General features: G+C 40.3%; 2 protein-coding genes across 2 annotated transcripts; both read right to left on the bottom strand.

The window, feature by feature from the left end:
• Positions 1-517: 517 nt before the first annotated feature.
• Positions 518-15,788, bottom strand: HTATSF1 (HIV-1 Tat specific factor 1). The gene is made up of 9 exons (XM_065900271.1): positions 15,548-15,788; positions 13,681-13,861; positions 12,965-13,012; positions 12,345-12,499; positions 10,164-10,327; positions 8,709-8,808; positions 3,384-3,473; positions 2,296-2,433; positions 518-1,759 (listed from the first exon to the last, which is right to left on the bottom strand). Exons 1-9 carry the CDS (start codon positions 15,731-15,733, stop codon positions 518-520), a joined length of 2,304 nt encoding a protein of 767 aa, XP_065756343.1. The 5' UTR covers positions 15,734-15,788.
• Positions 15,789-21,045: 5,257 nt separating this feature from the next.
• Positions 21,046-25,577, bottom strand: BRS3 (bombesin receptor subtype 3). The gene is made up of 3 exons (XM_065901060.1): positions 25,003-25,577; positions 23,073-23,424; positions 21,046-21,612 (listed from the first exon to the last, which is right to left on the bottom strand). Exons 1-3 carry the CDS (start codon positions 25,434-25,436, stop codon positions 21,199-21,201), a joined length of 1,200 nt encoding a protein of 399 aa, XP_065757132.1. The 5' UTR covers positions 25,437-25,577; the 3' UTR covers positions 21,046-21,198.
• Positions 25,578-27,464: the final 1,887 nt, after the last annotated feature.

The following is a 27,464-nucleotide window of genomic DNA, read 5'->3' as shown; positions in this document are numbered from 1 at the left end:
GAGGACTGGGCAGGGAAAAACTCCGAAGTGTTCTTTACTTCATAAGTTTTAGTAACATGTTCTGGTTTAGAGAGGGGAAATGGGGACATCAGTGGTAACATCATAAGCTGAAGCAAGGAGACTCCTACAGGGATTTTTCAGGTCCTCAGAAAAACCAAACTTTAGTATGAATAAAGCAATAGCAAGAATGAAAAATGCAATTTAACTCAGGTCTAATTTTCTGTTTCTGCATATTAACAACTTATTTTTAATTTCTGAATATCACAAACTTCAATCAGAATACTTTAAAAAATATTATTCTGCATGCACTTAACAAATATGACAAAAGACAAGAATCCAGTTGACTTGTTCACATATATTTAAAATCGGCCAGTACAGGTAATCACGAACACTTCACTGCATTGATCTGAGGGCATCCTACCTCTATGCACACGTTCATGTAACACTACTAGTAATTACCCTGGAGCAGAGGCAAAACGGAGATGGAGGAATCACCCTACAAAGCAAGTTTAAGGGATTAAACGTCATCATCGTCTTCATCGTCGTCATCACTACTGAGGACAAAGCTGCTGCCTGTGGACAGGGGCCCTTCCTCCTTAACATTCCCTGAATCACCCACAGTCCCTCTCTCATCGGAATCTTCAAACAAATTGTCACTGGCATCGTCATCAAACAACTTCTCATTGGAATCATCATCTTCGAACATCTTTTCATCTGTGTCTTCATCTTCCTTTACATCTGCATCTTCCTCATCTTCTTTTCCATCTGAATCTTCAAACACCTTTTCATCTGCATCGTCTTCTCTGTCCTTTTCAAGCACATCTTCTAGCCCCTTTTCTTCTGCAACTTCTTTGTCCTCTTTTTCATCCGACTCATCGTCAAATACTTTTTCATACACATCTTCCTCTTCTTCCTTCTCATCTGACTCTTCATCAAACTCCTTCTCAGAGCCTTCTTCATCAAACATTTTCCCAGAGCTGTCATCTTCAAATTCTGATTTTTCAGAGTTATTTTCTTCTACCTCTTTCTCAAGAATGTTTTCATTAAGTTCCTTCTCAGAGCCCTCTTCCTCAAAACCTTTCTCAAGGCCGTTTTCTTCTAACTCTTTTTCGGAGTCGTCTTCAAACTGCTTTTCCGAGCACTCTTCAGACCCTTGTTCTGAGCTGCCATCTTCAGCCGCCTTCTGGGGGCTGGCCTCCTCCTCAGGCTCCTGCTCAAGGCTGTTCTCATCAGGATCTGTTTTGAGTCTCTTCTTTTTGGGCTCTCTTTTTGCACCATTCTCTTTCGACTCTTTTTTAGGACTACCCTCTTCATGCTCTTTCTCGGGGCTGCGTTCTCCGGACTCTCTGTCGGGGAAGTCTTCTTCACGTGCTCTTTTGGGACAGCCTTCCTCAAACTCTCTTTTGAGGCAGCTCTCTTCAGATTCTTTTTGGGGACAGGCTTTTTCAGCCTCTTTTTCAGGGCCACTTTCTTTAGCATCTTTTTCAGAAGGAGCTTCTTCAACTTCTCCCCCATCTTCTGTTTTTTCAAACTTCTTTTCATCTATAGGTTCTTCAAATGCCATTTCAGTTGCGGCTTCTTGAACATTCGTTTGAGATGTGCAAGGTTGCTCTGAAAAATGCCTAACTCTAGAAGGCCCCACCCTTTCTGGAGCCCAGACGGAATCTGAACGCTGAAGGCCTCTGTTGGCTTCGGGAGTGTTGAGGAAAACCTCCCATCCTCTCAGCCTTTCCTCCCTTTCTCTCGTGGTCTCCTCCACCTGTGTACACATGGAAAGTGCCGTTAAAATATGTTTTAGGCCAAAAGAAGTAACAGCATCTCTGAACATTTCTAATATCGCCGAAAGTACTCTGATTTTATAAGGTATCACTTTTAGGCAATTAAAGCAATTCCCTATCTTCAGTTTCCAACACTTTACATCTTGATTTACTAGAGCTGACCTTAAGATCATTTAAATGAACGCCTAATACCACAGCACTGCAGAAATGTCTCATCAATTAAAAAGTTAATAATTGAACTGTCTGTACTTTACAAGACAGAAAGGAAGAGAAGCGCTTTAATTTGTTCTTGTCTTATTGCTATCCTGAGCAAGCCTCAAGACTTATAAACTGATTTCAGACTTATAAACTGAAAGACTGAAACATTTTTCTTTCCGTACTCTGAATATAAAGGATTATTTAAAAGAAGTACTGTTAAACAGATTAAACAGAACTTAAAACTTATGTGAAAAACTGCTAGATCAGTATTTGTTGGTAATGAAACAACTCATGTGCCCTTGACAGTTGCAGAACTCACCTGATAATCTGTAGTCCCATCCCACACTTGGGCAGTGATTTGACGGCCACCAAACCACCTTCCATTGAGGGTCTGAATACAATAATCAGCTTCCTCCGGATCCCTAAAGGACACAGAGGCCACTCCATCAGGGTGTCTCTAGAAAGACAAGGAAGAAAAAGAAGGAATGAATGAGAACATTTAAAGTAAAACACATACATCTGACAAAGTAAGGAAGTAGGGTTCCTTCTGGTCATTTGAGCTAAAGATTTTACGTATGAAGTCTTTCTTTTTTTTTTTTTTTGAAGTCTTTCTTCCTTTTTACTGCAGCCAGTACCACACAAGCTAGCTGCTTCTTCAGCTTAACATTGTCTAGCAAAAACCAAGCATGATATCCTTGGAAATGTTCCTGCTGATAACACTGTGTAATGAGATGCAGAACGGTATGGCTGTTAAGAATGTGGACTCTGAAGTTGAATAGCCCTGGGATTAAATCCTGGCTCTGCCCCTTACCAGGTGAATGGCCTTGGGCAAGGTGCTCAATCTCGAAACATCCTCATCTGTAAAATGGCTAACTAAATAAAATGGGTGAAATAGCACCTACCTACCTCAGAGGATTTGGAGGACTTAAGTGAGATAACATGCAAAGTAGCTGTAGTATGCAATCGATAAATGGTGACTCTTTTAATTATTATGTGTTGATTCTGGATGTAAAAAAAAGGTGAACATACAGGAGAGTATTTTTCTTGATTTTTCTTCTCCAAGTATGGAAGAAGAAATAATTCAGAAAGAGGGGGAGATGTGGCCAAATAGGGAACCATAAGGTCTCATACATGTCTCTTATATTTTTTTTTCACATGATCATAAACTCTAGAGTGATGATAAAGGAAAATAACCAAGGGATATCACGTCTATCAAAGCCTTCGCTTGTAATCCACGTTCATCTAATTATGCTATCTAATACTGCTTACAGATGACTACCACTAGACAGCAGACCTACTACATAAAAACATTTATGTAAAATTTGGAGGCATACTGATATTTGGTAGTAACTTATTAAAATGGAAGAAAATTGCTTTAGAAATCATTTGTCCAAGCCATGAACTTACATCAAAGAGGAGGAGCCTCCTAACTTGTCCAAACTTCGAACATTCCACCCGAAGGTCTTCTCTGATCTCGTTCAGCACCAGTGGATCATCCTGCAAAAACACACTTGATTAAAATGGGCTTGCCCCCTTCTTTAAGTATAAACCCTGAGAATCAAATTTCTTACTTTGACGAACCAATAAAGGTTTTGCTTAAGGTTAGTTGTTTGTCTGCAGTCTACAAAATTAAAAAAAATCAAAGTTAAAAATGAAGCTAGACTACCACAGCTGCTGCTACTACTACAGGTCTGCCCTGCTTTAAGATGGGGAATGGGCAAGTATGGTACACAGCACTAGGGGTGTGCAGTGGCAAAGGAGAGGGAAGGGCAGTGTCGCTGGAAATCACAAATAACAGCAGCTGAAGCAGGTGAAGTCCTGTGGCACATATTAAGTCAGAGACTGCTAATTCCTATGTTCTGCACCGGCATCACGGTGACTGTACCGATGAGGAAACCTTATTTTGTGTTTTGCATAGATTCCTATTTATAGAAATGTTATAACGGGGAGACATATATCCCTTTCATTGACTAAGTGTTTTAAGATTATTCTTTGTGCTTCCACGATTCTATTTTAACTCACAGCGTAAACCTCCCCCATAAGGGTTCCTGTTCATCTTGCCTCCAAGTCCCAATGCATGAAAAAGGCTCATAAAAAAGTTACATCATCAACTTGAATTTCAACTACATACAAATATAAACGAGGATATCCTACCTACAAATTTCTAATGAAGCAGACTTACACTTTTTAGGAAACATATGAATTTGTCTATCTCACAGGTTTGTATGTTCCTCACCAACTAAAGAGAACAGCAAAACATGACAAGTGGCTTCTCCTTCCTGAAGTTTTGTCAAAAGGCAAAAATAAACAATGGTAGGCAGTTACTGAAATCAAATTTAAAATAAAAGCTATCAAATCCTATAAATCTGAAGCTTCTAAGAGCACAGCTGGCAGGACCCTGGATTTCTCCCACTTCTAAGATCTAACTGTGGAGAATGTGCCGATTTGCTTTATAGAAAATTCTCAGGCCTGAGAGGAATGGGGATGGGGCGGAAACTCCATGTGCTCCGGCGGTAAAGTCATATGGTGGCTTTTACGGGGGTATACGTGTGGGGGTAGCTCCTATCAGACTGTGAGCTTTCCGCAGGCAGGAATCTCCTTTGACTGAATTTTGAATACCTTACAGAACACAGTGCAGTCTTTCACGCAATGAACAGTCAATAAAAGCTTTTTCAGAGTTTGATAAACTGTTCCTAATAACTCCATTTTATCTACCAAGGGAAATCAGGGTTATATTAAAAACAAACAATAACTGTTTCAAAATATTTAACAAATTTAAGCATGATTCCACTGTAGGGGGAGGGGTGAATTACCATTTTTATTTCTTTATCAAAGTGTCAGTGCCTTTCCTACAAGAATATCAAATTTCAGCCAAGGACTTCCCAGACCTCTGTTTTCATGTTTACCAGCTTGAGAAACAAACATATCTTCACTGTTATATAGCATCATGAGGCTTAAAGATAATAACCCTCTCCCCTGGGAAAATATCTTTAACCTAGCTAAGCATGAAAACTTTCTGAAGACAACACTTTGCAAGCAACAGACCTGAGACTAAACTCAGACTGAAACGCTGAAACTTTCCGCAGTCAACACTTATAATGTTTTTCCAGGGTGGTGTTTTGTTTTCCCAGAAATAAACCGTATTTCTCATTCTTTTCCAAGCTAAACCTACACTGTCCAAGATAATAGCCACTAACCACACATGGCTACCGAGCACTTGAAATGTGGCTAGTCCAAATTGAGGTGTGCTGCAGGTGTGAAATAAACACTAGATTTTGAAAATTTAGTACCAAAGGGGGAAAAAACTTCAATGTAACATAGCTTATTAACATTTTTATGTTACATGTCGAAATTATAATACTGTGGATATATTGGGTTAGATAAAATTCACCATTAAAATTAATTTACCCCATTTCATGCTGTTTTTGTATTGTGGCTGCTAGAAAAATTTAAATTACACATGTGGCTCACATTATACCTCTATTGGACAGCGCTAGTATACACAATGAGAAACCTACCTTCGCATCTGAGCTTTGGTTCTTCACCTCTTGGTATTCAAATTTGCCAGGCATGAATTTTTTAAACAAGGCTTCGAATTAAATACTGAAAACCCCTTAAAGTTACATTTAAAATATTAGCCTTCACTGTTCACCCTGATACCAAAGGGTACTTCTAGGTATTTTGGTTCTAACACTAGTCAATTGTCTGGAATAAACATATACAGGTATACCTCAGAGATACTGCATGTTCGGTTCCAGACCAGCGCAATAAAGCAAATATTACAATAAAGCAAGTCACGAAATTTTTTGGTTTTCCTGCTATGTTTACACTATACTGTAGTCTATTAAGTGTGCGATAGCATTGTATTTAAAAAAGACATGCCTTAATTAAGAAATACTTTGCTAAAAAATGCTAACCATCATCTGAGCCTTCAGCGAGTTGTCACAGTAATAAAGATCACTGATCACAAATCACCATAACAAATATAATTAATAATAATGAAAATGTTTAAACTACTGGGACAATTACCAGAAAAGCGACACAGAGAAATGAAGTGAGCAAATGCTATTGGAAAAATGGCACTGACAGACTTGCTCCATGCAGGGTTGCTACAAAAACTTCAATTTGTAAAAAATAAAAAAAAGCAGTGTCTGCAAAGCACAATTAAGCGAAGCACAGTGAAACAAGGTGCGCCTGTATTCCACCCCACAAAATCTGATTTCTTTCTGACACCCCGGTTACCTGACAATTCAGTTTTTGTCTTCTACTACAAACCTCAATGCTGATCTGTTCTTTAGATTCATATGGAATCTCTGGACAAATCGAACACTCCCCAAAAACGTCCAATGAAAGCAGTTTTCCAGTTGAACACCTCTATCCAGAGTTATATAATGTCTACACCAGCGTTGCCCAACAGAACTTCCTGTGTTCACAGAAGTGAATACTCCATTATCCAATATGGTAGCTACTAGCCACACGTGGCTAATACACCTGAGGAATTAAATTTTCATTTTATTTCACTTCAGTTAATTTAAATTTAACCACATGTGGCTAGAGTCTAGCATACTGGACAGTCTGCTAACAGTGATGCACTTTTACATTCAGGCCCATGAGACACTGAGCAAAAAATCAAGACTTCTGACAGGCTCTCATCAAACTCGTCAGACCACACAAGACCAGTCAGATGGGCAAACAAGGACAGCATCAAGGGTTTCTCTGCCCGTGAACTCTGAAGCCCACCTCTGTGCTCCCAGCCCCTGTGGTGCAGCCGTCTGAAAACTTTCCTTCATTTGCAAAGATGCTAAAGAGAAAATGTTTTCTTCCTTGAGTGGATGAAAACACTCTGCCTTGTGAGTAAAAAGGGTTTCATTCAATCATTCTCTCACTTTTTCTTCCTATAAATACCGAGGGCCTACTATGTGCCAATCATGATTCTAAGCACCAGGCATATAATAGCAAACCAGGTAGACAAGAGACCCAGCTTTCATGGAGCTCACATTCTAACGGAGAAGATCCAGTTATTTCAGATAATAATAAATGCTATGAATAAAATAAAACAGGGTTAATATAAAGGTTCTATAACTCCAAAGTTTATATTAAACCAATAAAGGTTTTTTTACTTTAAGCTATCAAGAATTTACAAGCATGAAACTTTTATCTTTAAAAATATCCACTGGAGGAAATTCGTGGGAAGTCAAGGAAGAATAAGTGCGGCTTTTTGGAGGAAAGAATATTTGTTAAGCTAGGAAAAATTCAGTGTGCCCAGGGTGATAGCTAGACTTAAATTAGGGTCTCAACGAGCGAAGGCAGGAGGCGGAAACACGTAAAGGCAATTGCACGATACACTTCAACTTGCACAGGGCCCGGGTACTTCATGAATTAAGTTTGCATTTCTATTCATGTCCAAGTGTTAGGGGTATGGAATGTTGTGAATCAAGGATCTCAAGTCAGAAAGTAATAGGTCACCTAATCAAAAAACCAATTATCTACCAGGGAAATAAAATGTAGGTGAATCACAGGAAATTCTGGAGTTGTACCCAGTAGACTAGACACCATGATCCATCTATGCATGCCTTTCAAAGTCCCACCTGGCAGGGATAGCATTTCAAAAAGCATCTAGTGTGCATGTATATGTGTGTATTTTTTAAACACGTTTCATTATCACTGCAAGTCTAAAGCAGCTCTGCCGTATTTCAAGATGCTTCAGGATTCTAGTCAGAAGAGACACCAAACAGTATAAATAGTCCACAGGTATCTTCCCAATGACCTCAAAAGACACAGACTCCACAGGTGCATGGTAAACCCTATCACATCACTATCTGCAGAGATGGAGTTCAACAGACAATTCTGGTGCCCTCTGTAAGGGGGTAAAACGACACTGTCGCTCTAAATCTGCTTAACTGCACAAAAGGAACAAGAGTGGGCCTTGGGCGCAACTAGATCATTTGTAAACCATCTGAAATTTTACATTATGAACATTTTTTTCTTATGTGTAATTTGTTATCATTAATTTCAGAAGTCAGGCGGAGAATAAAGAATTCTTCTTCCATGAACGATCCTATCGGTCTAGGCCAAAACACAGAGATAAGGACAAGAGGCAGAACGTAACACAAGGTACCCTGATGGCAATTAATATTCCTTAAACCTCTCTAGTAGCTCTTCCTCCTTTATTCACTTTTATTTGCTGTTCCTAGAATCTTACATGGACACCAATTATTACAAAGTCCTCTTAATAGCCACTAAAGAGTTTTGTAAAGATTAGGTCCTAAAAAAACAACCTTCGCTACTCAAATGTCAGGGGCTGTATTTCATTCACCTAAGGTTTTTTAAGGATCAAACTTTTAGCACTAAAGTGAAGTTTTCAATTCCAAGTGTGAAACTGGTCCTCCCCACCAAAATCAGCCTGCAATGTTGAACTGCACTCAAAATCCACAAGCGACTCCCATAAATCTTTTAAAGTTTATATTTTTAATCATTTCCCATACCAAGTAGCTGCTGTTTGGGGCCACGGTACAGGTATTAGACAAGTTTACCTGCGATACGATTAAAAGAACGCTGGGTTAAACCTGGGAAAATCTGAAACCTTCAGTTGATTCTTGGTATCATCTTCCGATCCTGAAGACTAGATGAACGTGCAGGATGTGACATGAGAAAGATGGGGTGAGGCAAACTTTGGGCTCCCTTGAAAGAAAGCATATCTATGTTTCTATCAGTAAGAACACTGCTTCCTACCTCAAAATCTATAGGATGAAACATATTTCTGATGATGACAACTCGCTCGTGGCGCAGTCGGGACGGGCCAGCTCTTTTCTCAGGTCTCCAATCCAACTGCCTAATGCGACAAAACAGGAACAAGAAGCTGTGAATTTTGTTTCAGACTTGTCAGAGCGAAAAAAAAAAAAGAGCAGTTAAATAATCCTTTATTGAGCACTTAAATAGTGATAATTATCTGATTCTAAAACAACAATGTGTATTTTAGTCACAGCTCCGTTACAACTTTCTGAATCAAAATAATGGGCAGGTGAAAGATGGACCCAGTATCTGAAATCCCCAGAATATATATATATTTTTCAGAACTGCTGGCTGGTTACAAACATTCCAATGAGACTTCTGAAAAATTGCTAATTATTTAGTATCTATGACTATCTAGGAAGAGACACTGAGGCCAAGAAAATGTTCAAATTGTATTGGTTTTTAGGTATTTTACGATTATAAAGAACAAACTGCATTGAAATATGTAAAACTACTCACTCTTTGTTACTATCTTAAAATCTTACCGATTTGTTTATAAAAATTTTAGGTATCTATTTTAACGATTCCTGTAAAAACTATAGACATCAGAACTCAATGCTTCTTTGATCATTTTATCATTAGTTTAAGCATAGTGTTAGAAGTGTTATTAGAATTCACTCTGATAAAAGTACTTATCATTTTGACTCCTTTCTTAAAACCAGCATATTTCAAAAGACATTAAATAAAGGGAATAATAGAAACTTGATGACTTGTATATACTACACACAACCACACAGTACATGATAAAATGATAAAACCTATCATTTCTAATTTCTAACTCCTACTAACAAACCTGTATGTAAAAATTTAGCTCCTGGTGTAGCTGATTCTAGCCACATGAAAAATGAACTAATGGCTCCAGCATATAAACCTAAACCATCTTACTTAATCTGATGCTCAACATTTTCTGTAGAGATGGCTTTCTTATTTCATTTAAGCCCATGTTATATTAAAAATGAATACCTCAGAAAACAAAAAACACCACCACTGTCAAATCATCCTATTACGCAGATTACTGAGGGTTTCCGATGAGCTAATGAAATTTTTTTTAAATTTTTATTTTATATTGGAGGATAGTTGATTTACAGTGTTGTGTTAGTTTCAGGTGTATAGCAAATAAAATTCTTTAAAAATAATCTGTAGGCATACTTGATGGAACAAAACTAGGTGGTTATCGGGAGGGTGGGAGGGAGACGCAAGAGGGAGGGGATATGGGGATATATGTATACGTATAGCTGATTCACTTTGTTATACTGCAGAAACTAACACACCATTGTAAAGAAATTATACTCCAATAAAGACGTTAAGAAAAAAAAACTAGGTGGTTATTACCAAAAGTATACTCTAGGATATTTATACAAAATCTTTCAAAATGGAAAAAAAAACAACACAAACTTTTGTTGCATAGACAGCTTTTTCTTGTAGTCTTTGCACTTCTTTTTCTTCTTTGAGGCATCATATTCCCCTTTCAGTTGAAACTTTGCCACCTCCACATGTAATTTGTAGCCTCTAATTTCATCGTCATCCAAAAGTTTTAATGCAAGATCCACAGATTCTCTCTTTGTAAAGGGAAAGCAAGTTACAGTCAGTCAGTTACACACTGAAATGAAACTTCAGCAGGAGTGTTTTAGATGAATGATGACTATACATAAAATAAAGATTTAAATGTAACTACCTACGTGGGAAAAAAGAACTACAGAACACGTATCGGAAAGTGTGTACTTAAGACATAGCTGTCCGCAACCAGTTATGTGAACCTAGGCAAGTTATTCAAGCTCCCTGAGCCCCAATTTCTTCATCTGTAAAATGGGAATGGAAATGCCTTCTTTGCAGGGTTCTTGACAAATTTAAATGAAACAAGGCACATAAAGGATAGTGACTGGCATACAGTAGGTACTCAATAAGTTCTGCCATTACTGGAATAGTATTTTTGCCTCCTGGAATCTCAATTTCTCCTCTATACAATGAGGTAAATGGACCTGTGTGATTTCCAAGGTGCATTCCAGTTTTAAAATTCTAAAAGTTTCCTACTTAAAAGACTAGATGACTCAAGAAACTGGGAATAGCATAGTCAGCCTTTAATCTTTTCTGTTCACCAATTAAAATGTAGGTCTGTGATATACTGGGAACAAGATGCTTATCTGATAGCTTGAACATTACACACACTTGTGGATTCTGGGTCCTATACAAAGGGGGCAATTGTCAGCTCTACACAGATTCAAAGATCTGAGGACCTGAGGAGAACTCAAAAGGACAACTGAACTCAGCCACGCAATCAAATATGGATCCTGGAACAATTAACTATATTCTTCTGGAACTCAATTTACTGGTTTGGCAATCTTGCATTTTTATGGGTTATAAATTTGACATATCAAGTTTGTCAAAACCCCATTTTTCTCTTCAAAATTTTACAACCCAATCAACCCCCCTAAGAATCTGTTCACAGATTTTTAGTAATCCTTGAAGAACTTATAAAGCATTCAATCTCCTTACATTTGAAAATTACATAAATATCTTCCTATAATGGTCGTACTCACGTGTGATCTCATCATGTTCAAGAACCAGGTCAAAAACCTATCTCCCCCGAAGCTTGTCAACTTAATTTTACCCGCCCTCTGATTACACTGAAATGTTGTACACTTGCAACACACTTGTGATGTTGGTACTGTTGTTTCATCACTTTGATTTTGCTTTGTAATTATTTTCAGGTTCCATGACACATGTACACGCCATCATTGTGCCCACTTCTTTTGTACCGTGCAGCAATGCATAACACATGCTCCTAAGGGGACAGGTGTTCCAAAAATGATGGCTGCCTTTGGCACTGAGCTTCCCTCCATGCCATTTATGGTATCATGAATAAATAAAGTTCTGCAAATGTCTGTTAATACCACTCTCTCTTCTCTCTCATTCAAAATATATTTCGAAGCAGTAAGCATAAGTTATCACCTTTATGGTCTAATTCAGGGTCAGAAAACTTTTGTAAAGGGCTAGTGAGTAAATATTTTAGGCTGTGTGGGCCCTGTGGTCTGTGCTGCAACCACTCAACTCTGCTGCTGAAATGTGAAAGGAGGTACAGACAAATGCGTAAATGAATCAATGTGGCCCGGTTACAATAAAACTTCATTTACAAAGACAGGCAGTAGGCTGAAGTTTGCCAAACCCCGGTCTAATTCATTCCAATGGGCAAATAAAATGTTACTGGCTTTCTTTTCTCTGTGGATTTTTAGAATGTGTTCTGCATTGATTATATGCATACACTCCTAAAGAGATCTTTGCAGCAAGAATTTTTTTAAGCCAAGAGAAGTACCTCGGTCATATGACTTACATAATACCTTGACCTGATAACATATTTTCTTACAAGAGCAAGTGAATAACCTTACCAATGGGATACACACAAGCACAACATGAAACAAGTTTTCTTCACATCCTGTTTTGAATAGCTCTCACTCTTGGTTATCGTCTATACAAAATTATAGCCCTGGTTCCTGAGTTAAAAATGGAGATAGGAAAATGAAAAAAAAAAAAAAAAAAAGAAACGGAGATAGGAGAAACTTACTTGACCACATAACTAACCTTCAAATAACAGCAAAGTCCATCTCCTTTAAGATTTCCTTGATTATCTCTGTAAAGCTTGACCTTAAATTCTTCTGTTTGAGGATCTCTCATAATAATGCCAAACTTGGACATGAGCTGTATAAATTCATCCACTGTAATATCTGGAGGCAAACCTGTGACGTTAGGGGGAAAAAAATTATAAAGGCATCTAAAACAAAGGTGAGCATTACTTAGGGATTCTACCAATCCGAAATCCATAACTTGGATGAGTGCAATTTTGATTTTCTAAAAGTATGTAAAAATCTCACATCTATAGACGTGAGGAAATGTCATGTTTTAATGTATTCAAATATACATTAAAATCATGCTTTGCTTAGGCCTTTTATCAATGAATCTGAAGGGGCAAACAGCTGTGAGTTACCTAAAGCAGATAGGATGGCACACAAAGTTACATACACTTAATTTTTCTCAGTTTCATAAAAAAACAACATATTCCTCACTCACGTAAATGGCTGAACAAATAATGACACAACGATACAAAATAGAATTTAGAGAAACTGAAAACTAAAAATCACTTTGTGAAAAATCTCAAAATCAAATATTTTCTACTCTAAATGTGGTTTAAAAGGTATACATACCAGAAACATACACATTTGTGTTTCTGCCTTCTTCAACATGAAACCATCCTAAAAATCAAAATCGAATAAATAAATAAAACACATGCCAGAAAAGGTAAGAGTCCCATTATGAAATCCTGACAGTGTGGCAGTTTCTCAAAACTTCTAGAAACTTTTTCTCACCCTTAGAACAAGACAGATTAAATCAAATCACTGTCCAGCTTTCAAAGTATTTGGATCTTTGGACAAGTAATTTGTTTCAGAGCCCAGTCTGAAAAAAGATGGCTAGTTTATCTTGGTTCTTTATGAGTCTGATACTACCTTTAAAAAACCTCACCCTTGCACTGACTTTAGGCCTTGGCGTAAGCTGCTTCTGACTCCAATCTACTGTGTTAGACCTGGCCAAGCTGAAGCAAAATTGACTTCTTGAGTTTAATTAAACTCAAAAAGTACAAAAAAAGAAAATCACCTTACAAACAGAACTTTAGATAATCTCCTAATGACAGCTCTATTTTGCAAAGGAAGAAACTGAGAACTGAACTGAATTGAAAGAGCCCACTGGATGCCCACAGGTTAGTGAGAGAGCCAACATATGAACCCAAATAATAATATTTAAAAAACCCATCTTATGATTCTGTCAAAGCTATTTTATAATTCTCCAAAAAGTAACTATATATACACACACACACTCATATTTTTAATTTTTACACTCCTGTTTGAAAGCTAAATCCACTTGCCTGATTCACCCTTTCTCTTTTCTCCCCTCTTTTTGGTATCACTGGGTTCGGGGGATTTTCTTTGCGGAGGTTCCTCTGCAGTCCTAGCACTGACATCTTGGACATTCGCAGTAGAACTAGACGCACCATCGTTAGAAAAGCCATAACTGGCCTGATATGTAGCAATAAAATCTTCAGTGATCTAAACAAGAAATTCAGCACACATACATAAATTCAAAAATGATTTCCTCACGCAAAAAGTTTACAGTGTTAAATAACAGCATGTTCAGTTATACAACTTAACATACAAGTGTTTCTGTGTAAATGCAAGAGCAGTCACCTTATATAGAAAACTGCACACAAAATAATAAAAAATTAAGACACGGGTACTTGGATTATCAGCACAAAAGTCTGAGATACTACTAGAGGCATTTTAAGTTGGCACCTTTTCTAGTTGTTTCATTTGTAAATTACTATCTCGGCAGCCTACTTGACTAAGGCTACAAATAAATATAACAAAGGAAGTATCAGATAACAATAAACAGAATAAAAACCAACAGTCAACTAACAATCTAACAACAGGATCAAATTTTCTTTTACTATATGGAGGAACAAAAGTATATGTACTCTAAATATTTAAATACCTGTAGGCAGAGAACACAAAGAGAAGAACTCTGATTTGGTGTGTAAAGAATGGGGCTAACAATTATAAAAGTAAATGCTATTTTAACACCGTCACTAATTAAATCACATTATCATTTAATGTCAGAACAAATCAAGAACAAATCCCAACTCACATCTATCCTCCTGGCTCTTAGGGAAAAAACACAATTGCACAACAAAAGAAATATAGTTATATCTTCATACCAATCAATGAAAGGCACACACTGGAATGAGGAAAATTTAAAACTTGAAGTTTGAAGAGGTATGGGCTTCCATAACATAAAAAGATAGAGCCACAAATTAATCCATTATCAGACGATTGTTAAAGTACTCCGAAGGCTAAAGAAACCAAATATACACTCTAGCTGGCACCACCAGCAGCCAAGTGAAATAGTAAGTTTAACAATTCAGAGGGATTGGAACATACACACAAATACAAAGTGGGAAAGAAAAAAGGTGAAATAAATAATTAAAAAATCACACTCAAATTACACAATGGAGACACAGTTTGTATTACTGGCTTGCAAGTCTATTAGTGTGTGATAAGTATCCTTTTTTTCCACCCATACCGTGAGACTTTGATTAACAGGGTACTTTGACCAAAAAGTTTCGAGCCAAGCTTAACATCAGTCATTTTACTTTCAAGCTAAAATAGAATACCTCACAATTTCCAAGTACTCTAAATAAATATGCTCAGATCTTTTCCATCCATATTCTGTGCACCTCTTGTCATATTCCCGTGGTAATATGGTTCAAACATACGTGTCTAGGGACAAAATTTAGTGGGAAAGTAAAAAGAGGTGCAAAGTTCAATCAGTAAAGAATTATCAATTTTTCAAATCAAGAAGCTGAATTGTGCACATAGCACATCAGCTAAACATCTGAATTCCTAGGATAAGTAAGATTGAGACTACGTGAGATTAACATCGACTGAATTTGCTCTTGGTGTTTTTCCTCTTTGCAATAAAAAGCAGTCACCAACTGTAACCTTCATAGATAAAATTTATTAGGCATGGAAAAGGCTTAATAATTAAATTACACTGAAGCCATCTCCCTAAAGATTTCCGTTCCTTTACACGTCGGTTCTGCTACAGACACAACAAAAAGAAACGTCACTATCCAGAGGGGCTCTAACCCAGGACCTCAGCAAAGAAAACGTGAAAGGCGCGCCCCGCGAGGCTGGCCAGGCGGGCCCGCTGCGCATTGGCGGCCGTGCGACTTCTACCTTGGGGAACCAAGCCTTCTTGTCCAGGTCCCACTCGTATGGGGTGTCAGTCGGCTGCTGCTGGAAAGAATCGTTTCCTCCACCGGGACCCTTCTCGGTGTCGCCGTCCTCAGTGGCTCCGTACAATTTCTGCATTCGCAACTGCTCATCAAACTCGTCGTTCTCATCCAAGTTGTTGCCGCTCATGTTGCCGACTTAGCCCAGGTGCAGTGTCCGGGAGAGCGAAGAGGCCGAAGTGACGCTGGAGGGGAACAGAGAAAGGGAGGCTGGCCGTGCTCAGCCCGCGCCCCCCCCCGCCCGCCTCCCCGCGGCGCCCCAGCAGCCCCCGGGAAGTCAGGGCCGCTCGCCAGCCGCACCGCCCCCCGCCCACCGCGCGCAGGCGCCGCTGCTCCCGGCCCAGCCGCCCACCTAGCTCGCCCCGCTGGATCTTGACACCGCCGCTCGATCCACAACGCGGCGGGAGCGGGCACAAGGTGCTCTGTGCTCCCCGGCGGCCGATTCTAAGACGACGGCGGGTCCCGCCACAACGTCTGGAAACCGCTTGACAACGGAGGCCCGCTCACGCTGACGCAGTCGCCATTGTTGACGCAGTCGCCATTGTTGACGCGTCGCGACGTCGCGGGTCCCGCAGACGCGCCCCCAGTGGCGTCAACAGGCGCCGACGCGGGCAGGCGGCGTGGGGCTCGGGGGGCGGGGTTCGGGGGGCGGGGCTCGGGGTCAGCTCTGCTGCCGGGCGGTGATGCCCAGCTGGGACTTCCTGGCGAGGCGCCTCGGGGCCGTTTGACTCCGCTGGGTCCCCGGTGGGCCGGGAGGGGCCGGGACGAGGCGGTAGCCCGAAGGCGTGGGAAGGTTCCCCCTCGGCCGGCGCCGGAGTAGGCGTCGGGGCGGCCGCCATCTTGGGGGAGTGGACAGGGCGGGCGGGACAGGTTTCAGTGCGAGAGAAAGGCGCCCCTCCTTCGCCCGGAGGCTCCTCCTCCGCGTAGGAAACGAGTCTTTGGCTTGTTTCGTTACGATTTCACTAGGAGAGGCGCTGGCTCTGGTTACCCCGAGTTCCTAGTACAGGGTCTGGTGTCTAGTGCGTGTGTGGTGAGTGAATGAATGAATGAACGAACGATGGGTGGAAGGACCAACCTTATTTCCAAGCCTCTGCTCCCTCCTTTATCTCTCCGGTACCTTCCTCAGGCTGGAGATGTCTCTGGAAAGGAAGGGCAGCAGTTGCCTGCCCCTTGTACTCCATGATTCAGACGTGCTCAAGCTCCAAACCTAAAACTTTTAACATCCAGTGTGCACACCACCTTTACTGCCCCACTAACGTCGTTTTTTGCTCTCTTAGAAAAAAACATGCACGCAGTAGGACTTGCGTGCATTTTTATAATATAGATAACATGAGTTTTATTAGGCTCATTTAAGCATTGCTAAATATTTCTTCCAGGATTCAAAAATAGTGTACAGCTGTTTTCAGCAATGTGTTTATTGGGCTCCCATTTCATTCCTGAGTGAGTTCACAGCATAGGTGATAATATGCTACGCAGCCCTGCTGCACGTAACACTGAGTGCCTGCTCTCTCCACAGGCCCCTCTTAGCAGGTGGCCAAAAAGGTTACTTCCCATATGACCCAGTCATGGGCTACCCAGAGGCCTGTGAGGTGACCTGGTAGGGTAGCCCCGCATTCTAGACTGAATTTGATTCACTGAGCCAATAAGCCTCTCCCAGAAAGAGGGTTGAGTATGGAACAGACAGGGACATGGTCAGAGTAACCCAGAAGCAGGGAGGCCCACACAGGGAAGGTCGTAAGCAGAACAGAGGCCTTGTGTGGAGAAGTTCTTCAGGGGTGAGAGGAGAAGCTGAGGCAGTGACAGAGGGTCATTGAGTCACTGTAATAGTGGAGCGGTGGAGTTGGGACCTAAGCATCCTTGTACCTACAATGGCATTCTACTTGGCCACTGGCCCTGACAGTTTTGCTTTTTTTATTTTAATTTAATTTAATTTAATTTTTTTGGCCGTGCCGCACGGCATGCAGGCTCTTACTTCCCCGACCAGGAATCAAACCCGTGCCCCCTGCAGTGGAAGTGTGGAGTCCTTAACTACTGGACCGCCAGGGAATTCCCAGTTTTTTTCTTTTTTTTTTAAGCAATATTTTTGTCTCTATTAAGCCTGGTTCCTGTTCTTATTTCCTTGTGGATTCCTAGAATGAAATCCCTAGGAACTGAGGTAATCTGGAAGTATCTCTTTATAACCTGTTCTTTTTTTATATATAAATTTATTTTATTTATTTATCTTTGGCTGCGTTGGGTCTTCGTTGCTGTGAGCAGGCTTTCTCTAGTTGCGTCAAGCGGGGGCTACTCTTCGTTGCGGTGCGCGGGCTTCTCGTTGCGGTGGCTTCTCTTGTTGCAGAGCACGGGCTCTAGGGGCACCAGCTTCAGTAGTTGTGGCGCACAGGCTTAGTTGCTCTGCAGCATGTGGGATCTTCCGGGATCAGGGCTCGAACCCGTGTCCCCTGCATTGCCAGGTGGATTCCTAACCACTGCGCCACCAGGGAAGTCCCTGTAACCTGTTTTTATTTCCAAAAATTTTTGCAAGAAACACTCAAGTTAACAAGCAAAAAGGGGGGTCCTTTGTTATTATAAGGATGGGGGTAGCTCCTGAAACTCCAGGAATGGAATATGGATGGGCTGCGCAAGGGGCTGCTGGACCCAGGAAGACAAAACCCAGACAGCCGGCTTCTCCCTGATCATCATCTTCGTTCTTCTCTGTGAGGGGTGATCTGTGCTGTACTCCTGGCCTAATAGGCCACCGACTTCTTGGTGGATAAAAATTCATTAACCTACAAAAGCAGAGACTGCCTGGACAGAGAAGTCATCTACCTGGCCTAGGAAGTCTTTCTGGAAAATTACTGAACTATACCAAAGTAGATTTTTTTTAATGGCCCATTCAGGCTCACTCTGTTAGGGAATTTTCCTGTCCCCACTTCCTGTAATCTCAAGACTTAGTGGAAATAAAAGTAACTCCTTTTGACAAAAAAAATGGATGGATCCCTGACTTAAGATGGTAATAACTGCAGAAATTCTTTAAACCCAAATTTGCTGTTGTCAGTAGGTATACCAGTATTAAATGTTTTGTAATACTATCAACTTCAATGACAAAGACTTACCTAAGTTTGTGACTTTGTTTTCCTGCTTTGTAGCATATTATATTATTATGGTCCATTATTCTAAGTCTTGGGTCAAGGCAGGCCCTGAGCAAAATTGAGAAGTATACAAAATTTGTTTTTCATGTGTTCCCCCATGCCCCCATTTAGGACCCTCTCCAAAGAAGTGAAATGTAGTAACATTTCTGCACACAATAGTCAGTGTGAGAAAAATTGTGGATATTGGGGCCTACTTGTAAGTTTAGCTCTGACAAGGATAATCTGTGAAAAAAAAGACCACCCACTCCAGAAAAAAATCAAAGCAAAGCCATGAATTTTAATCCCAATTCCCTAATTCTGGATGGGAGGCTGATGTCCTATAAAGCCATTCAGGATTCAGGAATTTATTTTATATCAGATCCCTAAGTCACCTAGGGATTACTGAGAATGAAGAAAATCAAACTTCTTGGAGCTCTAGTTTGGTCAACTGCTAAAAAGCTCACTTAGGGGCTTCCCTGGTGGCACAGTGGTTGGGAGTCCGCCTGCCGATGCAGGGGACGCGGGTTCGTGCCCGGGTCCGGGAGGATCCCACATGCTGCAGAGCGGCTGGGCCCGTGGGCCGTGGCCGCTGGGCCTGCGCGTCCGGAGCCTATGCTCCGCAGCGGGAGAGGCCACAGTGGTGACAGGCCCGCGAACAGCAAAAAAGAAAAAAAAAAAGATCGCTTAGCTTTTGTAATCTGGTACTTTTATCAAGTTATTTCTAAAATGTTATGCTTAGGAGAATAAGGATGTAATTTTTACCCAGAGTAAGGAAAATAGTAAAATATTTTGGAGTTTGGCACTTGAAAATACATTTTGGGGTTAAAATAGGTTCTCAGTGATATTCTGTCAGAAGTATTGTTTTTAGAATATAAAGTTACACAGTCATTTAAAACTTTATTTCATATTTATTTTTCTCCCCTTGTTACAACATCCAACCCAAAGCAATACTAATACAATTCTAACACCCCCCCACTTTAAGTAAGCCAATTTTACTTAAATGTAAAGTCTAGTGTTAATATATATCCCCTTTTCAAGCCACATCTTTAAGCAAAAGTTCACAATTACACAAGCCATTTAAAGAAAGCTCAAAACTACCAAAAGCACACCCCAAAATCAAGTTTTTGAAAATTCAAATTTAACTATCAATAGTGCCAAACATATGCTTTAATTTGCCCCCGAGAAAACATTTTCTGAAACCATAAATCTAAATCTGACACGTCTATTGACAACAGTTGTTTGAAGTAATATTTATTAGCAAGCTTATAGTGTTAGCAAGTAGGAGCAGAGGATAGAAAATCCTCTGATTTCCAAGCCAGAGATTAATTAGGTCATACTCTTACAGGATTTAGGCACACATCAGGTTTAAGGTAGTCAAGCAGGAAGATGATCTGATAATAACTGCACACCCAGGTGTTAGGGATCTCATGTGGTACTTCTGCATTTTTTAGAAAGAGGGCACTGCTTACCAGAAAGAAATGAATTTCCTTCAAGGAAGAATTTCAGACACTGGCAGGCTCACAGGTTTTTTGACAGGGGTCCTTCTTTGGAGCCCTCAGATGACACCAGAAACATGTCCACTTATTCTGCCTATGAAGGAGGCAAGTTCTTCACAATATGTGTGAAAGATAACTTTGCCCAATTATCAATCAATGGGAGTTGTAACTCCAGAACTACCTTAAGTCAGTAAGTGCTGACCTAGTAAGGCAAACACCTTGCTCCCGATCCTTACTTGGTACTTTATGCTCACTGACCCCAAGACGTTGTCATTGCATAGCTTTAGTTCTAATGGAATAGAGATTAATGGAAAAGGGCAGTCAAAAACAGACCCTGGGAAGGGTTTTTTTAGGACTTTGTTTTTTAAGAAAACTGCAGAAGAGATGTTTTACCTCTCTTTGAGCCCCTTTTCATATGCAAAGTATAATCTGTAGATTTACACCACATAATAAACACAGTCTTATGCAAATCACAGGAGTATATGTGAAATTATAAGCATCAGAGATGTGATGGAAACATATTAGATTTTTTTTTAGGGAAGTTCTTTATTCATAGGCCTAATTTTCTTTTAACATCTTTATTGGGGTATAATTGCTTTACAATGGTGTGTTAGTTTCTGCTTTATAACAAAGTGAATCTGTTATACGTATACATATGTCCCCATGTCTCTTCCCTCTTGCGTCTAACATATTAGATTTTTAAGTGTCATCTTGTTTATTTCACTTCACCTCCTATTCAACCTCTCATAGGACCCACTGACATACGCAGTTATGTCTTCCTATGCCTAGTGGGGCTCCATTTTATTTAGAAAGCCCAATAATGTTCGTTAATGCTTGTAGATTGAAGAAAACCATGGTTTGTCTGATCCTTCCCTCCTAAGATTTCAGCACAATTCTCAAGCAACAAAAATCCTGACACCATACACCTACACACAGCTCAGAGTCGAATACACACGCTGGGAGGAGAAATACTATTTTTAATTGAAAAGCTAGACTCTGTCATCTTCCTTCTTCACAGTACAGCCAGCAAACACGGACACACTAATTTCAGACACCTGAGTGCTTGCAGCACCCGGGACCCTTCCCATCACGGCCAGGTTGTCAAGAGGGGTATCGGCAGCAGGAGGGTCAGGCAGCTCTGCCTTGCAACAGAATAACTGAGCTTTAAAATGCTGCTGGAACGTCTTGCTCAGCCAGTAAAGAGCAAAGGGGTTTACACAAGAATTGCTGAAAGCCAGAACCCGAGAGAAAATGGTGACAAGGAAGTGAATGGCAGAGGGGTCCACGTAGGTTTGAGAAGTGAATGAGCGGTAGAGGTACAGGAGGTGATTCGGCAACCAGCAGAGAGCAAACAGAGCCACCAGCACCAGCACCGTTTTGGCAATTCGCTTTCGGGATTCAATCTATAGGGGGAAGAAAAATGGCAAAAACAACAACCAAGAAAACAAAACAAAACAAAAACCCAAACAAAACAAAACAACAACAAAAAACAACCGAAAACCCAATCAAAAACATTTAGCTGGCAGAGATTTAAAAAAGCCATTCTCTAGATTTACATAGAAATTTACAGTTGACAGGCTGGTGTCCCTTTGAACGTGCAGGTAAAGGAAGTCAGCCGGTGGCTAGAGAATACAGCAAGTTAATTGACATGGTAACCCGTGATCTTGGTCTCTGATTAGCTCTAATTCAGAGACTCCCATCCCTGGTTTTGAGATACTCTAGGGTGTCTCTAATTATCTCAAGCAGTGTTGTGGAATTATCGAAAATTTAATTTAATTAAGAAATAGATGCTATACAAACCTGCTTTCACTGCACCAGCAGAGGCTGACTAGGTTAGAATAGTCTTCTGGGGATTATGAAAGTTGCTAAATTGGTACCAAAAATTGTTGTTAATGTATAGGAATTCTAACTATATAGTCAAAGGAATAAAAATCTATGTGCCACCCTTCATGTATGAAAATAATCCTACCTGCTCCTCTTAATAAGAGAAATGAACCAGATTAAGTGAAGACATTGCCTGTAGTCACAGATAGAGCAAAGATAACTGGTCACATGGGCATTAAAATGCAACTTTAGCCTCCTGACCACCACTGTTGAAGCAACTGAATGTACTAGCTCAAAAAAAAAAAAAAAAAAAAAGCGCTGAGCTCTGCACATACTGGTTAAGAGGTAAATGGAATCATCTCCTCCCACCCAAGAAAGATAGAAATCCTGTCGGGTTTTTTTTAATCAAATGGAACGATGTTTTGCCAATATTCTTTTTATTCTGTTCATATTTATGAGAGGAGAGCACACCTGGGTCTTGCAATGGTCTTAATCAAGCTTCTGTGAATCACTGTGTTCTCTTGCCATTGGCGCTGCATCCCTCGAGACAACCCCTCTGCCCAGTCTGCTGATCTGTGTGTAAGTGGTTTGCATTGAATGATGTTATGGCTTCTTGCCAGTTCTACCATCCTGTGTTTTTCTAAACAAAAGATGCTTCACTTTATAGTCTCACCTTGTGTGATGTTTCTCACTATCCTGTGGGGTGATTTTTGAGCCCAAACTTGAGCTGCTCCCTTTCTAATAATAGTGGTCCTATCACTTATTGAATGTTTACTATGCAGCAGGAACTATGCTAAGCGTTTCATATATATCATCCAGACCTCATTTTCATTTTATACATGAGGAAAGTGAGGCTCAGAGATGTTAAGTAACTTACTCAAGATTGCTCAGCTGGTATGGAATTAAATCTTGGGTCTGACAGACTCCACAGCCCATGACCATAACAAAAATACGATACTGCTAAAGTATTTATTGCTCAGGGGTGCAAAAGGAGGCATTTCCCTTCTAAATTCATGTGTGAGTCCTGATTAATACATACCTGCTTGCGGGCATGGCTTTGTTCCTCAGTAGGTATGTTCAAGGTGCTTTTGTAAAGAGTCCTAGCAATCAAAGAGTAATAGACAGAGATAATCGAAAGTGGAATAATGTAGAACACTAAGAAGCACAGCAGAGAATGTATCTCTTGCAGGAGCCTCTCAGAAACAGGATAAGAGGCACACGATTCAAAGGTCGTATTTTTGTGGGGATCTCGAAAAGTATATACATTTGAAAATATAGCCTCTGGTAGAGCAATGATCATAGACACGATCCAGATGCAGCCAGCTTTGGCACAGGTCTTCAGGATGGCATTGGGGGGCTGACGCTCCAAGGGCTTCACAACTGCCTTGTATCTAGAAACACATAATCATAGCAAAGGGAAAAATCAATATCAAAATTATAGAATCTTAAAGTTAGAAGTGATCTCCGTGGTCATCCAGTTCTACCTTCTTATACCATATGTATATAACCAAGTCAACATTAACCAACTGGAATTGGTTATGATTTCAAATATGCACAATACATCCCAGTATTTTATATTGATGCTAATCACTTTTTCCTTTATTCACTGGTATGAGATATTCCAGATTTGCAATTTTTATAATTTTCTTGTAGACCTTCTACTTAGGGCAAATAAATATTTTTTGGCATGATTTTGTGTGTGATGGAGAGTAATTCATTACCTGTGCATTACCTTGTGTTCTAAAAGACTTCTGTTTTATGTAAGTGACTGATGTTAAACCTAATTCTCCTTTCCTTGTGAGAGAGCAGTCATCAACCTTCCTAGAAAAGAATTCCATGAGTTTATGCAGGAAAGAGGAGAGGGTTAATTTCTTCCCTGTTCATAAGTGCTAATTTCGTGCCCAAGCCGATCCAATCTGTAGGTAGATTTAGGGCAAGGCAAGGGTGAAATCGGAAACCCTGTACCCATGAAAAGATGCCTCCTTATTCTGACAAATCCACCTTAAAATCTATAGCCTTTAAGTAAATCTGCCCTCAAACAGAATATAAAACCAGTCAAAGCGAAATTCCATAAAAGACACAGGGAAAGCTTTTCCTCCTCTCAGATTCCAGAATCCGAAGAAGCTTTTCCTTCTGGTACTGCCAGGCATTGATTACTTACAGGCTTCTTGCAGGCTTTTTACAGCACCACTTTTAACATTTGGAGCCTCAATTTTTCTTCATGCTTTCACAGTTATCATTATACAATAGGCACAGAAAGACCCAGTACGTAGACTGAAAATATCCTAACAGAGCCCAAACACCCTGGCTGCCAGAGGTTCTCACACGCTCCATCCATAGAGCTCTAAAAGTCAGCCGGGATTAATTTATGTCTGGAAATGAGAATGTCATTGAACGCCTATAGAAATAAACAAATACAATTAAGTGATGACATTACACTGAGTTACCAGGAAGCTGAGAGCCTCACCGTTTTTCTGCCATTAATTAATTTGATGCATTTCAAATAAATTAGATGCATGTATCTTTTTACCATTCTTCCAGTAGACAGTAATGTGTATGTGGTCAATTTCACACCTATGTTGATGTTTTAATGTTGACAATATTGCACCACTAGGCTGCACTAATGTATAAAGAAAGGATTGTTTTTCTTTTACACCTGGAATAATTTGCCTTAATAAACCGAGGGGGAAAACACCGTTCAGTATTCTTTCAAACAAACAATTACACTTCAAAGAAATTAAATGATCCCTGAAGCACACAATTTCAATCTCTCGTCCGATGCTAACACAGGAATTTTAACATTCTTACACCGACTTTTATTTAAAATGCCCCCCGATTTTTCAATCTTACATCCAGGTTACAGAGTGTGAGAAAAGCAGAATAGTAGCCAGTGAATGCTCCGTACAAGCTTTCCTTTCTTTTCGCCTAATTTCACATCCTGGCAAACATAACTGAGAAAAGAAACCCACCTGTCAGCACTGAGAATTGTTAACGTGAACACTGATACACCAACAGAAGTGAGCCGGATGAAAGAGAGCACCTTACATCCAATTCTTCCGAACAGCCATCCTTCTGCAAGGTAGTGGGTTGCATCGACTGGCACACAAGTTAGCAGAAGTAAAAGATCTCCAAAAGCCAGGCTGGTGATGAAAATATTGGGAACTGTTTGCATGGATTTGGTCTTGAAAAAGACTTTGATGAGAATAGCATTTCCAAGTATGCCCACTGAAATGATCACAGCATAAGTGATATAGATGGCACACAATGCTTCTATTCCTGGAGAGTTGTCACCGGTCCTTCCTTTATTTGTGGTATCATTAGGAACGACAGGGCTTGATGATTCTGTTTCATTTGTGGTTGAAATTAAAGTCTGATTAGGTGACTGAGGCTGCCTTTGAGACATTTCTTCTGAAGCCTATGCCTTTAATATTTCTTCTGCTCAGTTCAAATGTAGTTGATTGTCACGTCCAATGCCTACGTCTAGTAACGAGATGGTAGAGCAACAGAGCAGAATGGAAAGCAAATCCAAGACACCCGGATACTCCTTTCCTTCGGTTGTTCTTTGTCTCCCAGCATGCTTGGCTAAATGCTTACCGATCTGGCACTGGAGTGTGGGAGGTGGAGGACTTTTACCGGCGTTTCCATGACAGAAGGAGGGGGGTTTGGGAAATGCTCTGCAGTTGCTTGTTCTTCCCTGTTAGGGAATCTTACGGACTACCTAGATGTTATTAAACAATACTTATTGTTTATTAGAATCACTCTGTTTCCATGTCTAACCACGAAGATCTGTATAGATTTTGTCAATTTTCATCCATTTCTCTGCAATCAGAAGGTGGTCTAGTGCACTCTCTTTTACAGGGTAAATAAGTATGTGTGTCCCCTGAAGCACAAACTTGAATCCACTCCTCTAGATTTAATATCAGAGAGGTGCTGAGGCAACAAATCATTCCCATTTTGATAGGGCTGATGTCACTTCCAAGGAGGAATAATTCAGGTGACCTGGGCTTATCGCCCAGCTCTGACACATGGTAATTCCCAACCCTGCGTATTACCAGGGCTCTGCTCCACAGTATCAAAGCAACCTTTAAGAGATGCAAAATCCAGGCAAATCACCAGTTGCTTTGTCTCTAAATGTCCTAATAAAACACCCTTTTACCGTTTGACCGTCTGTCTTAATGCTATATATTTTTGTAAATGCCATTTAGGGTTTCTCCCTTTAGAAGTGGTTAAAAGGAACCTGCCTTGTTCCAAAACAAAATAATGCAGAACCCAGCTCCAGGTCCTGACGCAAAAGGACTTGTAAGAATGAAAATCATTCTTTTCAAGTGAGGGAATGCCACAGGCTACTCCAGAGGTGATGGGCATGGAGATAATGTTTACATCAACCGAAGGAAGCAGAAAATTAAGGCAATTCCCTTAGTACCAGCAAGAAATGCCCCTTGACACAGAAAATGTAAGTATGTGATTTCTGTGTGTATATGCAGGGTGGGAGGCCAGCAGTCTAAAGGCATTGGATAATATTACCTGCTAAGGAATATTCTTAGCATTTGAAATGATCAATTTCATTTAGCATTTGAAATGATCAAATTCAAAGGATAATCTCTCAGCTAGGAGAAACTTTTTGTAGTAAGGTGCTTATAAGTATATCCAGATCAGAATTAGTCTGGGAAGTGGCATGAAAGACAGCAAAGTATTTGGCTGGCCAATGAACAGGAGGCGCAAAGATAGCTTTTTCTACTGACGATAATAGGCGCAATAAATTCTACAGGGGGAGTGAATTGGATGAATTGAATCAATTATCTGGTTAATTTGAACAACCTAAACCACACCTATCCTCCACTCCTTATGAAATTATCTCCAGGTCTTGAATTACCCAGTGAAATAACTGTTTTTGATGGGAAAGAGGAAGGGGAATGCTTGGATAAACCCAAACCCCTTAGCTTTGAAGTATATACCCTTACGTAATTTCGCACACTGGGCTGCCTCTTTAAGATCGGCTCTACAGAAAACGGCTCTCTATACCGTTCACATCTTGTTCTCACAAAGCTAGTGATAAAATCTCTCTGGGATTCCTGTGTAACATTTAGCGAAGAGCAAGCAGTATCCCCCAATTCACACCTCTGGCGGATGGCCACACAGCATTGTTTAGTAAGAAACAAACCCTGGCGGGCGATTTTTAAAATGACCTGAACTCAGAAGATCTCAGGCACGCCTGCCTCAGGCTGCAACCCCACGTGTGCTTTCCCTCCTTCCTCTGCCCTCTGGTCAAGAGAGGTCAGGAGAGAGCAGTGATGTCCCGGGTGCTGTTGGTGTTTGGGGATCTCTAGAATTCCAGAATCCCAGCAGATCAAAGATGGAAGTGAACTTAAAGATGATGAAATCAAATCCTCAATTTTTTCAGAGGCAAAAATGAGGTTCAGAGGGGGACAGT

The sequence above is a fragment of the Phocoena phocoena genome, chromosome X (genome assembly GCF_963924675.1).
Source record: "Phocoena phocoena chromosome X, mPhoPho1.1, whole genome shotgun sequence".
Taxonomy (NCBI): Eukaryota; Metazoa; Chordata; class Mammalia; order Artiodactyla; family Phocoenidae; genus Phocoena; species Phocoena phocoena.
This window is presented reverse-complemented; position numbering and strand designations above follow the sequence as displayed.